The sequence below is a fragment of the Anarrhichthys ocellatus genome, unplaced genomic scaffold, assembly GCF_004355925.1.
Source record: "Anarrhichthys ocellatus isolate YVR2014 unplaced genomic scaffold, GSC_Weel_1.0 scaffold24, whole genome shotgun sequence".
Lineage (NCBI taxonomy): Eukaryota > Metazoa > Chordata > Actinopteri > Perciformes > Anarhichadidae > Anarrhichthys > Anarrhichthys ocellatus.
In genome coordinates, this window is record NW_022280054.1 from 10,272,239 (window position 1) to 10,287,067 (window position 14,829).

General features: G+C 45.9%; 1 protein-coding gene and 1 long non-coding RNA gene across 7 annotated transcripts in view; one reads left to right on the forward strand and one right to left on the reverse strand.

Annotated features, from left to right (window-relative positions):
• Positions 1–5,010, reverse strand: part of LOC116390795 (uncharacterized) — a 10,055-nt gene extending 5,045 nt beyond the window's left edge. Inside the window, exons 1-3 of the long non-coding RNA XR_004213196.1 lie at positions 4,872–5,010; positions 4,121–4,311; positions 1,629–3,344 (exon numbers count right to left, since the gene is read on the reverse strand). This is a non-coding gene — a long non-coding RNA (uncharacterized LOC116390795). The remainder of the gene's footprint in view (positions 1–1,628; positions 3,345–4,120; positions 4,312–4,871) is intronic.
• Positions 5,011–5,053: 43 nt separating this feature from the next.
• Positions 5,054–14,822, forward strand: sidt2 (SID1 transmembrane family, member 2). Of its 6 annotated transcripts, none has more exons than XM_031860847.1 (27): positions 5,054–5,915; positions 6,001–6,119; positions 6,854–7,018; positions 7,149–7,194; positions 7,562–7,663; positions 7,977–8,060; positions 8,144–8,309; positions 8,674–8,767; positions 9,132–9,187; positions 9,396–9,422; positions 10,058–10,099; positions 10,222–10,299; positions 10,444–10,506; positions 10,827–10,942; positions 11,032–11,105; positions 11,209–11,275; positions 11,351–11,424; positions 11,517–11,640; positions 11,936–12,053; positions 12,282–12,418; positions 12,751–12,859; positions 13,194–13,270; positions 13,399–13,445; positions 13,538–13,643; positions 13,758–13,868; positions 14,064–14,177; positions 14,303–14,822. In XM_031860847.1, the coding sequence occupies exons 1-27, from the start codon at positions 5,682–5,684 to the stop codon at positions 14,363–14,365; spliced, it is 2,613 nt and encodes an 870-aa protein (XP_031716707.1). In that variant the 5' UTR covers positions 5,054–5,681; the 3' UTR covers positions 14,366–14,822. The 6 variants fall into 6 exon arrangements, with proteins under 6 accessions (XP_031716707.1, XP_031716709.1, XP_031716712.1 ...); XM_031860849.1 differs by having other exon boundaries at positions 10,061–10,099; XM_031860852.1 differs by lacking the exon at positions 10,444–10,506.
• Positions 14,823–14,829: the final 7 nt, after the last annotated feature.

Sequence of the window (14,829 nt, forward strand, 5' to 3'; positions counted from 1 at the left end):
ATATATATATATACACATATATATATATATATACACATATACACACACACACTGCTCAAAAAAATAAAGGGAACACTTAAACAACACAATGTAACTCCAAGTCAATCACACTTCTGTGAAATCAAACTGCCCACTTAGGAAGCAACACTGACAATCAATTTCACATGCTGTTGTGCAAATGGAATAGACAACAGGTGGAAATTATAGGCAATTAGCAAGACAGACACCCCCAATAAAGGAGTGGTTCTGCAGGTGGTGACCACAGACCACTTCTCAGTTCCTATGCTTTCTGGCTGAAGTTTTGGTCACTTTTGAATGCTGGCGGTGCTTTCACTCTAGTGGTAGCATGAGACGGAGTCTACAACCCACACAAGTGGCTCAGGTAGTGCAGCTCATCCAGGATGGCACATCAATGCGAGCTGTGGCAAGAAGGTTTGCGGTGTCTGTCAGCGTAGTGTCCAGAGCATGGAGGCGCTACCAGGAGACAGGCCAGTACATCAGGAGACGTGGAGGAGGCCGTAGGAGGGCAACAACCCAGCAGCAGGACCGCTACCTCCACCTTTGTGCAAGGAGGAACAGCAGGAGCACTGCCAGAGCCCTGCAAAATGACCTCCAGCAGGCCACAAATGTGCATGTGTCTGCTCAAACGGTCAGAAACAGACTCCATGAGGGTGGTATGAGGGCCCGACGTCCACAGGTGGGGGTTGTGCTTACAGCCCAACACCGGGCAGGACGTTTGGCATTTGCCAGAGAACACCAAGATTGGCAACTTCGCCACTGGCGCCCTGTGCTCTTCACAGATGAAAGCAGGTTCCACTGAGCACATGTGACAGACGTGACAGAGTCTGGAGATGCCGTGGAGAACGTTCTGCTGCCTGCAACATCCTCCAGCATGACCGGTTTGGCGGTGGGTCAGTAATGGTGTGGGGTGGCATTTCTTTGGAGGGCCGCACAGCCCTCCACGTGCTCGCCAGAGGTCGCCTGACTGCCATTAGGTACCGAGATGAGATCCTCAGACCCCTTGTGAGACCATATGCCGGTGCGGTTGGCCCTGGGTTCCTCCTAATGCAAGACAATGCTAGACCTCATATGGCTGGAGTGTGTCAGCAGTTCCTGCAAGACGAAGGCATTGATGCTATGGACTGGCCCGCCCGTTCCCCAGACCTGAATCCAATTGAGCACATCTGGGACATCATGTCTCGCTCCATCCACCAACCAACGTTGCACCACAGACTGTCCAGGAGTTGGCGGATGCTTTAGTCCAGGTCTGGGAGGAGATCCCTCAGGAGACATACAGGCACATGGAGGCCACACACACTACTGAGCCTCATTTGGACTTGTTTTAAGGACATTACATCAAAGTCGGATCAGCCTGTAGTGTGTTTTTCCACTTCAATTTTGAGTGTGACTCCAAATCCAGACCTCCATGGGTTAATAAATTTCATTTTCATTGATAATTTTTGTGTGATTTTATTGTCAGCACATTCAACTATGTAAAGAACAAAGTATTTAATAAGACTTTCATTCATTCAGATCTAGGATGTGTTGCTTAAGTGTTCCCTTTATTTTTTTGAGCAGTGTATATCCATAAGACAAACAGTAGAGAGACAAGGTAGCAGGGCACTTACCTAAATCCTCCCCTCAGACTCAAGATATAATACGCTGCTGCTATGTCTGCGCCATATAAACCCCAAGTGTAGCCGTAGTATCTGTGTGAGACAAGAAATAAATCAGTTTAACTTTATGATCGGCACATTCATTCATCATTTCCCTTTATGCCTCTTGGCATGTAGGGCAGCAACAAAAGTCTTCCACTCCCGTCTGTCCTGGGCGAGTCGCTGGATGGTGCCCCATGAGTGGTTTAGGCTCTGCATCTCCTTCTCCACAGTTCTTCTCCATGTGTTTCTTGGTCGGCCTCTTTTTCTTTTCCCTTCTGGTGTCCAATGTAAGGCTGTTCTTGTAATATCAGCAGGATCTTTTCTCAACACATGTCCTATCCATCCCCATCTTCTTCTCATTAGGATGGTCTCCATTCATTTGAAATGGTGTTTGGCCAGAAAATGTGCAGTATTCGTCTTAAACTCTTGGTGTGGAAGGTTGATAGTCTGTTGAGGTCTTCTTGTGTCATTCTCCAGCATTCAGAACCGTACAATAGGGTGTATAAAACACAGCTCTGATACAATTTAAGTTTGGTCTTGATGGTGTACTGCTGTGACCTCCATATGTTATTCAGTACTTTGAAAGCGTTCCTTGCCTTATTAAGACGATTCTTGATGTCTTTATCTGTGCCCCCATCGTGTTTGACAGTGCTGCCCAAATATGTAAACTCGTCAGTTTTAGGGAGATCTTCTCCGTTCACCTGAATTGGTGAGGGATTGGGAATGTTCAGAGTCATCACTTCTGTTTTCTTTTTGCTGATCTTCAGGCCAATCTTCTGACCAAAATCACTGAGGCGGGATGTTTTTTCCTGCATGTGCCGATGAGTATGTGAAAGAAGAGAGAGATCATCTGCATAGTCCTTCAAGTGATGAAAATAGTGTCCATCGAATGCCTTTATTTTGGTCTTCAGTTGTTTGTCTCATTACCCAGTCAATAGTAATATTGAAGAGCAAAGCTGACATCACACATCCTTGTCTCACACCTGTTTTTACTTGGAATATTTGGAGACTGTTTCCAAGCCTGCATGTGAAGTTGGTATAAAAACTGGATCACATGAACCATATCTTCAGGGATCCCATAATGCCGCAATATACGCCAAAGGCTTTCACGATGAATGGAGTCAAATGCTTTTTCAAAGTCAACAAAGTTTATATACAGTTACCTCTGCCACTCTGTGCACTGCTCTATGATGTTACGTAACGTGAATATGTGATCGTTGCAACTTCTACCCTTTCTGAAACCTGCCTGTTCTTTTCGGAGATGTTGGTCTACAGCATCTGTTATTCGATTAATAATAATCTTTGCCATGATCTTACTTGGTATTGACAGAAGTGTAATTCCATGCCAGTTGTTACAATTTCTTAGAGAACCTTTCTTTGGTAATTTGATGATCTCCTCTGACCAGTCATCAGGTATTTTCTTATTCTCCCATATAGACGTAAAAAGTGGTTGAAGAATTGTTGCTGCCAGATTCGGGTCTGCTTTGAAGAGCTCTGCATTGAGGTTATCTGGACCAGGGGTTTTCCTGTTTCTTAAGGATTTAATCGCCATTATAATTTCATCTTTGGTTGGTGGTTCAATGCTGATATCCAAATCTGCTTCTGCATCTTGGATGTTGGCCTGTGTTGTTGGTGGAGGCCTGTTCAGCACCTCGCTAAAATGCTCCGCCCACCTAGCTTCTTGGTCTGCTTCCGTTGTTGATCGGCACATTAGTTGGAGAAAAAGAGAGGAGAAAAATTGAGAAATGTGGTGACGTAGGCTAGAAATATGACAACCAAGTAATAATGTAATAAAATAAATGAGCTAATGAATACGTCATTAACTCGTTATGATATGACTGGTATGGAATGTTACATAAATGTAGTTAAATACACATGAGCCAACAGTGGACACTTGGCCTAAACTACAACAACAAAATTAAGGTTTTGTGTCAGCTATTTTATATTTCTGACCCATTCACAGCAATATTTAGCTTTCCACCTGAAGCAAACCTCCCCCCACACCACTGCAAAGGAATCCGTCTTTCACAACTTTATTGGCTCGACGTCTCATCTTTATGAAGTCCACGATAGATGAATTAGAGAAGTTCTATATAGTGTTTCAAACTGTAGTCTCCCTTAAAGGCTTTTTCTAGTTTGGGGGGGAACTCTCAGGCCCTGACTGACAGTACAAGTACACAGATCTTTAAATCTGTGCAAAAGGATTTTTTGACAAAGCATTTTTAATTTAATTAATTTACTGCAACATGTTGCACAATACCATCTACATACGACGCAGTGCAGCTGATGTAAATATTGCATATTTCATAATATCATGCAGGCCTGTTTAACTTGTATTGCAAACACACAAGACTAAACACATTTAAAATCAGGAAGGTGTTGCACAAAACTTTGAACTTTTTTCAGCCCAATAGAAAGAAAGCTTCACGATACTACACAAAACAGCCAAAAAGGTTTCTCACGCGTTCCTCCTCTGGATCCCCTTCCTCCTCTGCTGAGACCCCCAGCTGAGGAGCATCTCTACGTCATAGAAACGCTGGGTGAGGAAGAGGAGGAACCTCGTGTGCAGAAGAGGAGAGGACGCCGAGCTCGAGCTCCACGGTCGCCTTGCAACCACAAGGAGAGTCGACCGTTGGCAACATCTGCGTAGAGTCTGTACGGAGAGACACATTCAATACAAACCCAAAATAAAGCTTTAATAGGACGACTAATACAGCGTTACACCGTTAAACTTCAGCTAACAGCTACATGCAGCGTGTTAAAGTCCTCTAGCAGATTACTAACAACAGCACACACATTCAGCTTAACGTTATACTGAGCGTGTACTCTGGCGTTTAAAAAGAGCAAGTGAAATATTGTTAAATCTGCTCTAAACTGTAATAATAAGCCGAAATTAAAGCTGCAAGCAGCGATGAACGGGCGGGACACCGGCAGACGCGGGCGGGAATGTCTTCGGCCATCAGACAACGCGTCCCAGAGTTCAACGTATTTGTCCTGCGTGGACTGTGTGACACTAGAAATGATGTAGTGCAAATATTCTACTAGTTCCTGTATCCACTATGTGGTGCTGGAGAACACACGCAAACATGCATTATGTTGCTCTACATCAAGTGCTCAATTAGGGTCTATATCAACTGTAGACAACATCAAGTAAATGTAATGTAAATCGGCTACCAGACAACCCTCTTAACCCAGTGAGCCACGGTCGCCTACCTCTTCTACTCAAGAAAATCTAAGAGCCTATCAGCTCTTTGATCCGAAGACAGCCAGAAGTTTCCCATCACGCAGTCGGTGGAGAGCAATTCTGCAGCGCCTGGCTCTAAAATCTGCTGCCGCCTCGCTCACGTGAGATCATCGTTACGCACGTTTTCATGACGTCAGAGCAAGTCGGACGCAAATCTACCCAGCATGCATTGTGCGGTGATCGATTCTGCTCACGCCTGGCTTATGTCGAACGAGCCTAATGTCACAGATTTTGTTTTTCTTTCCACACTGTAAACACGCTGAATCTCAGAACCCTCCGCTCGAGAGACACTTTGCACAACAACGTCGCGGCGGCGCCTCCGCAAAAATACAGGGCGTGACAACCGCCCACACTGGACTGGACTTTTGAAAACAAAAACAAACAAACACGTGATGTTTTATTTTGAACACGGAAGCCGAACTCCCGATAATCAAAACATGGAGCTGCCCCAGCAGCGTCCTGCGACCAACGATGCTAACGTTAGCACAGCTAGCTAACGGCTCGGCTCAGTCTTTCAGCTGAAGAAGGATTGACGACCGTTGTCAACTTGTTGGGACGTGTGCAATTGATTTCATAGCCGACGGGGGGTTTGTTACGGACCTGAAACAGGACGAGGAGCTAATTCATTAGCTAATGTGAACACCCAGCTGTGTCTATAGCTCGTCAGTTAGCAGCTGTTGGTTAAGCTAGCTTGTTGAATAGGGAGGAGTTGTCATTAGTGTTGCTGCAGGGTGGGGGTTAGATATCAGTTCCACTTTGGGAAGACGGTGTCAGACAAAATGGTGTTACGGAGCTGCTGGAAGTCTCGACATAAAACAAGCTGCCGTGGACCAGCTCCTTGTTGGATCCTGCTCTGGTTCTGTGTGACCCAGTTTGTTTTGGGTGGTGGGGCGCAGGGGCAGACCAAGAACGTGGTCCAGAAAGATGCCGAATTCGACATCACCTACAACGACACCGTCACCAGTGAAAACCAGACCATCTATGCGTTCAACCACACCGTCTCCAGGAATAAGGTGAGTTTATACGAACACCCTGGTGTTATTTGTGTTATTACGTGTGGTGAGAGATCTGTTTTTCTTTCTTTTTTGGGGGTGTCAGTCGGAGGGAGTGCGCGTGACCGTGGATGTGTCGCAGGGCTTCGAGAGTCCCATCCTGTTCGTGGTGCGACAGAAGCAAGCTGTGCTGTCGTTTCAGATCCCTCTCATCCTAAGAGGCCTGTGAGTACACGCACACTCATGTACACTATTTACACACTGGACCCACCTACAAGCATGATCCTGAACGAAAAAGAACAAAAGTATAGTGTCCTCTGTTGCCTGTTATTATTATTATTAGTATAGTATAATTAGAACGTAGGCCGATCATGTTTTGTGTATTTGTGAATCTTATCTTTCTCGTCCACAGTATATTTGTCCACTGTGTGGTTCATACTCCTAAGGGAGTGTTGTGCTGAGTAATCAGTGATGACTTCCGGTCACACGATGAAGCTAATGTTCTGGTTCTGGTGTCGGTCTCTTATTTGGAGGTGTAATAGTTGTGTGTTTGGACATTTTCTAGAACTGCAGCTATTCATTCTTTCTTTGGAGTTCGGCTGTTTATTAGCTATTGGTTAACACCCGACCTGTGATGTGATCCGTGTCTCCCACACTCCAAGGTCCTCTCTGTTGTGCAACACCAGAATTACCTTGCCACATTCTTGCACATGCCGTTTCCTGGCACGCCATGTTTTAGCAGATCTCCTTAGAAACTTTGGACTTTCACTTCCTCCTCTGAAACCCAATCGCTGGCGTCTTACTGGCAGCTCGAAGTCATCAGATAACCCCATTGAGATTTAAAAATACAACAGCAAAAAGTTAGAAACAACATACAAAAATTCACATGAAAGAGAGGACTCAAACTCATTCCCTTTGAATGTGAACATGAGCTCGCCTGTTCTCTCTCTCTCCTCCAGCTACCAGAGGAAGTACCCGTACAATCATGTGGGCCGGACGTTGTGCCAGCCTCCGACCCGGGTCGCCTCGGAGACCCAGTACTTCTTTGTGGACGTGTCTACCCTCTCCACCCAGGGTACGAACTACCAGCTCAGGGTCAGCCGCGTCGAAAGCTTCACCCTGCAGTGAGTGACGTCCGTTTATAATCACAACCAACACACAACGAGTACTCGGCTCAAGGCGTTCGCCGTCAGGCTGCGTTTTGTTTTACCGACTGCTGATGTCTGACATGTTCTTCTTCACCTTTGATTACAGTACGGACAAGAAGTTCAGCTTCACCGCGTCACCATCACAACCTCAGGTACGACCGACCGCTCGATGTGCACAAAGTACTACTTTGACAGAGTGTGTAGAGAGGGCCATGGTGACGAGACGCTGAGGAAGTAAGAACGGAGGGAAATTCACCTTTTACACAATTATTCAGAGGAAATTCTTTTCTATGCTTTGACAAACGAAAGCAAAGTAGTGTTTCCTTTCTGGCCTTTTGTAGCACCTCACAGATAATAAACCTTGTACTACATGAGGTCAGTCAGTGTTCATCTACTTTTGTTTCATCACGTTGTGGAAGTTGAGCTCACGAGAGAGCAAAGAGAAGACTCTGAATCTGTGTTTTCTCATCTCATCCCCTCTAATTATCCCTGAATCCTTGTTATTATTCTTTCTCTCAGTACTTCAAGTATGTCTTCCCGGACGGGGTGGACACTGTGATCGTAAAGGTCAACTCGGACATGACCTTTCCCTGCTCCGTCATGTCCATCCAGGACATCCAGGTACACCCCCCCCCCCCCCCGTCCTCTCAAACCAGACAGCTGGTGTCCTGAAGTGGCCCCTGCATTGTTGTCAGCATGCAGTAACAAACACCATTGAGCCACGTGAGGCCATAACTGATCTCGTTGCAACAGAGTCAGTGCAAATTATTGTATAATGTTCTTAAATAATGTTATTTCTTTTTTTTATTGAATATTATTTCATGCTTAGAGTCCCTGTGTTCTGTTTCTGTAGCCTCTTGTTCTCTGTTGTGATTAATATTTGAATGCTTTGTGTTTTTCATGTTTTCTTCTTCTTCTCTCTCTTTCTCTTCAGTGTCCCGTCTATGACCTCGACAACAACGTGGCCTTCATTGGGATGTACCAGACGATGACCAAAAAAGGCGCAATCACTGTGCAGGTAAGAGTCCGACACACACGTGGCGCCCGCAGTAATAAAACCGCACATATGAACATCTTCTGACGTCCCTCTCTGTCATTTAGAGAAAAGACTTTCCCAGCAACAGTTTCTACGTGGTGGTGGTGGTGAAGACGGAGGACGAGGCGTGCGGCGGTCCGCTGCGCTTCTACCCTCTCCGTCCCGACGAGCTCATCGACGCCGGGAACCGCAGCAAGATCATCGACGTGATCGTCACACCTGCTATCAAATGTGAGCCGCGTGGATTAGTTGTACGCCATCGAGTGGTTTTTAAATGGCTACGGTTAAAAAGCTAACATACCCATGAGGTATTGTCCGGTTCATGGTTGTGTTTCTTTGGGTTAAAATCTACTGTGCAACTGTGGGAAATTAAGCATCTTTATAAGAGCAACATTTTGATTCAACCCAGGGCTCCCAAAAGTAGAAGAAGTAGAAGAGAAAGAAACAATGCATAACTTAAGGTTTTAACTTTTTACTTGCTGCATATTGTGTGTGTTTCTCCCTATTGTAAGATGTAGCCATATCATTTCATTATGCAGTGCAGGTAAGGTCGTGCAGTATTAGCGTGTGAACGGTCTGTCTTCACTCTCCACAGCGGAGGTGTATGTGATGGGCATGCTGTTCTGCCTGGGTATCTTCCTCTCCTTCTATCTGCTCACCTTGCTCATGGCCTGTGTGGAGAACAAGCGGTAAGTCAACAGTTAGTTACGTCATCATCCGGGAGTTAAGTCCCTTTGTAGTGACACAGATATCTTGCTCTGTATTTCCTCCCGTAGCCACAGACAGTCCTCATTCCAGGTCACAGAGATGGTTTTATTGGCCTTAATCAGATTTAGTTTGGTTAAATGTGATCAAAGACATGGAAAATCATCTAAAAACACATTACAAGTTTACAATGTTAGGGTTTAAAGGTTCTGTATTTGGTGGTGGTTGGACCCCGGGGTGCTTGTGTCTAATGAAAGGATGTAGATTTATACAGCTGCACTGCAGGAGGAACGCCACACTGAATACAGATGACTTTGATTTGCATGTTTCTCCTCTGGGTGTCTGCAGGATGAAGAAGAGCGAGGTGTTTCAGATTCCTGCTGACATGTCGCCCGCTGAGACAGGTAACCCAGCAACTGGCCGTGATGGACTGGCCCGTTAAGGGGCTCGTTAGTTTGCGTTGAAGCGCGTACCATTTTATTAAAAGTCCTGAACCTGTACTGTAGAGTAGACGATGTTTACCTACATTTAACAAGGCGGTATAATAACAACTCTTTATGTACTGAATGTGTGTCTTTCACTCTCTCTCCCTCGTGCTAACGTGTGCTTCAGCCTCTCTGCTCGGGAAGAACGGAGACGGTATAACGAGTCTCTCTCACTGTGTTTATTGTCTGTGGTTTCATCTGCATGCACTCACTCACCTACTAGAGCTCCATGCTTTTACGGCCTGGGTCACAGAGATGCCTGCATTTGTCACAGTATCCTTGATGTCTGAGTTTATTACAATACGGTCCACAATGCTAAGGACACAAGAGACAAACAAAAGAATAAGATGGAATACCGGGGATAACTGTGGACACTGCAGACGACCTCTCAGTGTATATCTGTGTCTGTTAGTTGCAGTGTGTGCCGACATGATTTGATTTTAAAAGCGCAGGACGCGAGCAGCTTTCACTCTCACCGCAGCAGACCAACCAGCATGTGCACCATTCTGTGCTCACATTTGTCACTAAACGTTTAAACTAAAACTGTTTGTTTTCAGGCATTTGAGCCTGAAAACAAGATAGAAAGCTGGATCCCTGCATGTGTTCACCTCTCTGTGTTCACGCACTAACTATTCAGCTGCTGTAGTGCTTTAGTGTGCAGGGTTAAGATACTAAGTACTGGTTGTAGTGGTGCTCGTCTCGTCTGTGCATCTATTCTTAGTTGTTTGTTTTAAATGTGTGTGTGCGTGTGCGTGTGTGTGTGTGTGTGTGTGTGTGTGTGTGTGTCAGCAGGCCAAACTCCAGCCTCCCCATATGAATACGGCTCCTTTGGTGAGTTTTGGGACAGTTCTACTTTTGATGATGTCTTTGTTTGTTTGTGTGGACGATGAATTTAAACCTCTCACCTTTTTTTTTTTTTTTTTTTCTTTTTTTTTTTTTTTTGTTTCCTCCAGCCGACAACGGCAGCACACTGAGTTCAGAGGCCATCACGGACAGCGCCACGTCCACCGACAACAACTATGGATACGTTGGTACGGACACAGGCCGTTCTTCTTCTGTCCCGCCACTCGTCACTTTGCAGTATGTCTCCACAGCCTGGCTCGTGGACGACTTCCTGCAAGCTGCTCTGGTCCCTCACCGGTTTCTGTCTCTTATTTTTTGTTTCTGTTCATCAGGACAGGAGCCTTTCAAACGGCGCCCAATCCTCAATCACCTCCATCACTTAGCCATCCGTATTGGTGACACACACTGCCGCCTAATCGGTTCAATCAGTTAAAAAAGCAAACCAATCAGCACTTTGTGAATCAAACATCAATGAGACAGATGTTGATGCCAGGAAGTGGCCTGATTCCTAATCTGATTCAATTGAAATGAACAGCAAGACAACACAGATCCAAGTGCCAACAATCACTCTGATATTTCAGTTTAGTATGTTTGGAAATTGCAAACTCATTTCAAAAGGTGTGATGTGTTTGAACACCTTCGCACCATTTAAATAAACCACCAAGGCTCTTTTCTTTATCTTGCCTTGACCTCTTCCTCCTCTCTCCTCCATCAGATCGATCGTTGGACAGTGTTGGGCGGAGCCGGCATGAGTCCCTGAGCTCTGTGGAGGAGGACGACTATGACACGCTGGATGACATCAACTCGGACAAAAACATTGTCCGCACCAAGGTACGCCTCGTGTCTCCGTCTTTGGGTCACGCTGTTTTTTTTTTTTATCTCCCTCCATGACGAGTAACTACGTCCTCTCCTTGTTGCAGAAGTTTCTCTATGTGGCTGACCTGTCCCGCAAAGACAAGAGGATCCTCAGCAAGAAATACCAAATCTACTTCTGGTGAGGACGTTGGGTTTGACAGAGAAAAACAAATACCATTAAAAGTAGAATCAACTACAAAGATTCCTTTTATTCTAAAGTCTCGTGCTTGTCTCCTCTGCAGGAACATCGCTACCATCGCTGTGTTCTACGCGCTGCCAGTCGTCCAGCTGGTCATCACCTATCAGACGGTACATGAGACATAAAACTGTGATTATATAGGATATGATTTAAAGTAAAGATGTTAAACCGACTCTGTTCTTCAGGTGGTCAATGTCACAGGAAACCAGGACATCTGCTACTACAACTTCCTGTGTGCCCACCCTCTGGGGGCTCTAAGGTGCGTGGTTAGCTCCAATGTGTCATTACAAACTGCAGCAGATCGCACGCCTGTCTTCTAAAGTGCTGACACAAGCTGTTTGTCGCACGCAGCGCATTCAACAACATCCTCAGCAACCTCGGCTACGTGCTGCTGGGACTCCTCTTCCTCCTCATCATCCTCAAAAGAGATATCGTCCACCAGAGAGCTCTGGTCCGCAATGACATCAACGCGCTGGTAAAGACACACGCACACACACGCCCAGCTAAAGACGGCGTTCAGCTCCATTACTGGAGTCAATAATGATTGAAAAACATGAACGTTAGCATCGTTAGCGTGATGGCTCTTCTCCGTGACGTGCACAGCAGTACCTCTCTGGTCTTTTAACGTCTTGGTGAACTCAGGATATCGCATTAAAGAGTCAGAAGTGGGAGGGATTAAAAGGGAAGATGCAGGCACATCCAGAGACATGCAGCACATGTAGAAGTCAAGAAGTTGTATTTATGAACTGTTCCTCTCTCCCACCACACAGGAATGTGGCATCCCAAAGCACTTCGGTCTGTATTACGCCATGGGAACGGCTCTGATGATGGAGGGCTTGCTGAGCGCCTGCTACCACGTCTGTCCCAACTACACCAACTTCCAGTTTGGTAAGACCTGCTGCTCGTGTTCCCACCAGGACTGCATGTGTCTGCCGTCATGTTTCTTGTAGCAGAATCCCTTTTTGCCAGCTGTATCCTCCATGTTGTTCACGAGTACCAGGTTAGAGCACTACGGAAGATAGATCCGAACTCTAATGCAGTGCCAACAATGTCCTCCTTGTTCTTTGTGTTACGAGATAAAAGACAGACGAGTGATGATTGTGTCCTCCTCTGCAGACACCTCCTTCATGTACATGATTGCTGGACTGTGTATGTTGAAGTTGTACCAGAAGAGACACCCAGACATCAACGCCAGTGCGTACACTGCATACGCCTGCCTGGCTGGGGTCATCTTCTTTTCTGTGCTGGGAGTGGTACGTGCACACACACACACACACAGATACACCACAAGGTCTGAGTGATGTTTAAAGTAGCAGTTTGTTGGATTTATCGGCAGAAATGGAATATAATATTCATAAATGTGTTTTCATTGGTGTATAATCACCTGAAACTAAAGGTGATTGTGTTTTCTACAGTAGCCTGGAATGGACAAACCAAACACCGGCTCTTTAGAGAGCCCTCACCCGTAGTTCTAGGATTTGGGGAGGGTTGTTGGCTGCAATCTGCATCTTTACCGCTGTGCTTTCACTAACTCCTACACACTGTCCCTTCTAACACACTCATGTCTGTGACGATCCGTTTCCAGGTGTTCGGGAAAGGAAACAACGTCTTCTGGATCATTTTCTCGGTGATCCACATTCTGGCCACCATGCTCCTCAGCACACAGCTGTACTACATGGGCCGATGGCGGCTGGGTAAGATCAGAGCGGTTTGATATTAGTGGTGGTTGACTTGAATCCATTGTGGTTTCAGACGTGTCTTTAATCTTTTCTCTTTGGTCGTATTTACCAAAGTGCAGGCATCTGTTTATAGGACTCAAACAAGACCGATGCATCACATTAGATCTGTTTAGCTAAAAAAAAGTTACGGGACAATTGTGTGCTGCAGTGCTGTATAATAAAATATGTATTTCTATGTAATAGCGCATTTTAAAGTGTCACCTTGACTTTCACGCTGTGGGTTTGAACCGCACCCTCTGGAGCAGTGTTTGGACTGCAGCTAACATCTGTCCGTGTACGTTTGCTTCAGACTCCGGGATCCTGCGCAGGATGGCGCACATCATCTACACAGACAGCATCCGGCAGTGCAGTGGACCGATGTACATCGTGAGTAACAACCCAGAAACAGCTGCTTCAACATAGGAGTTGACAAGGAATCTTATAAGAACCACTGTGTCCTGTATTGAAGTCCAAATCACCTGCTCGTAACTTGTCTCCCTCCCTTTGTCTGACAGGACCGGATGGTTCTGCTCGTTATGGGGAACATAGTCAACTGGTCTCTGTAAGTAAATGCGGTGTGTTTGTAAAATGAGCAGAATGTGCAGAACAACATGATGACTTCATGTGTGTGTCTCTTCTTCCTCCTCTCTGTAGAGCTGCCTATGGCCTCCTAGAGAGACCCAACGACTTCGCTTCCTACCTGTTGGCCATCGCCATCTGCAACCTGCTGCTCTACTTTGCCTTTTACATCATTATGAAGGTGTGTGTGTGTGTGTTTACATGTTTTTAAGCAGTGTTTCGATTTATTTAAAAAGGAGAAAATGGTTCAAACATCTACAGCTGTTTTTTTGTGTGTGTGTGTGTGTGTGTTTAGCTGCGGAGCGGTGAGAGGATCCAGTGTCTGGCGTTGGTGTGTATTCTGTTCACAGCCGTGGTCTGGGGCCTTGCACTGTATTTCTTCTTCCAGGGTCTCAGCACCTGGCAGGTCAGTAACTCACACACACACATTACATTAAGTAATAGTGTGGATGTAGACTTAGAGTCACACAGCGGTAGAGTTAGTTTTACAAACCTTTAGCCTGTCAGAGCACACGTTGCCTCTGTATTTCTTCATAATGTAGCATCAGTTTACCGTGTGTGTGTGTGTGTGTGTGTGGATTTTTTTTCTCTCCTGACGCAGAAAACTCCCGCGGAGTCTCGTGAGCACAACAGGGACTGTATCCTGCTTTCCTTCTTTGACGACCACGACATTTGGCACTTCCTCTCCTCCATCGCCATGTTCGGATCCTTCCTGGTACGATCACGCGTCATGCACACTAAAAATAAAAGCATGAATGTGAACAATAATGCCGATACAGTAAACACTTGACCAAACCAGGAAACTCTAACTAACCCCTCGCCTCTTGGGTTCCCTCCCAGGTCCTCATGACCATGGACGACGACCTCGACACCGTCCAGAGAGACAAGATCTTCGCCTTCTAGATATGCGAGATCTCCTGTGATGAGCTCGGCTCTTCCTCTCTGCCTTATCGACCCCTCGTCTCTCTCCGTTTGCATCTCCTTTTCGTGTTTTAAACGAGCACAGCCTGTTTCCCCCCCTCCGGGCTGTACAGCCAGTCAGGGAGGAGCGGTAGCCCCTCCCCCCCCGCACCTGTATGGACACACATGTGCCAATGAAGAGCCCGGGTGGGAGACGCCGACGTGTTTCGTCCTCTCGCTGCCATCTTCGATGTAACCGTTGTAATGGATGTTAACTTCCTGCTGAAGATAAGGATGTACACACTTGCTAAATAACAAAACAAAAACTATACGAAATTAACTTATTTTATACTGTCGGCATTATATTTGACCTGCAAGTCAGCGATGCATTTTGAAATGTTTTATGTTGTTTATATGCTCTGTGTGTGTGTGTGTGTGTGTGTGTGTGTGTGTGTGTGTGTGTGTGT

Coding starts and splice junctions, on each gene's coding strand:
- sidt2 (XM_031860847.1), top strand. CDS start 5,682: ATGGTGTTACGGAGCTGCTGGAAGTCTCGACATAAAACAAGCTGCCGT. Junction 6,120..6,853: donor CCTCTCATCCTAAGAGGCCT/GTGAGTACACGC, acceptor TCTCTCCTCCAG/CTACCAGAGGAAGTACCCGT. Junction 7,195..7,561: donor CGTCACCATCACAACCTCAG/GTACGACCGACC, acceptor TCTTTCTCTCAG/TACTTCAAGTATGTCTTCCC.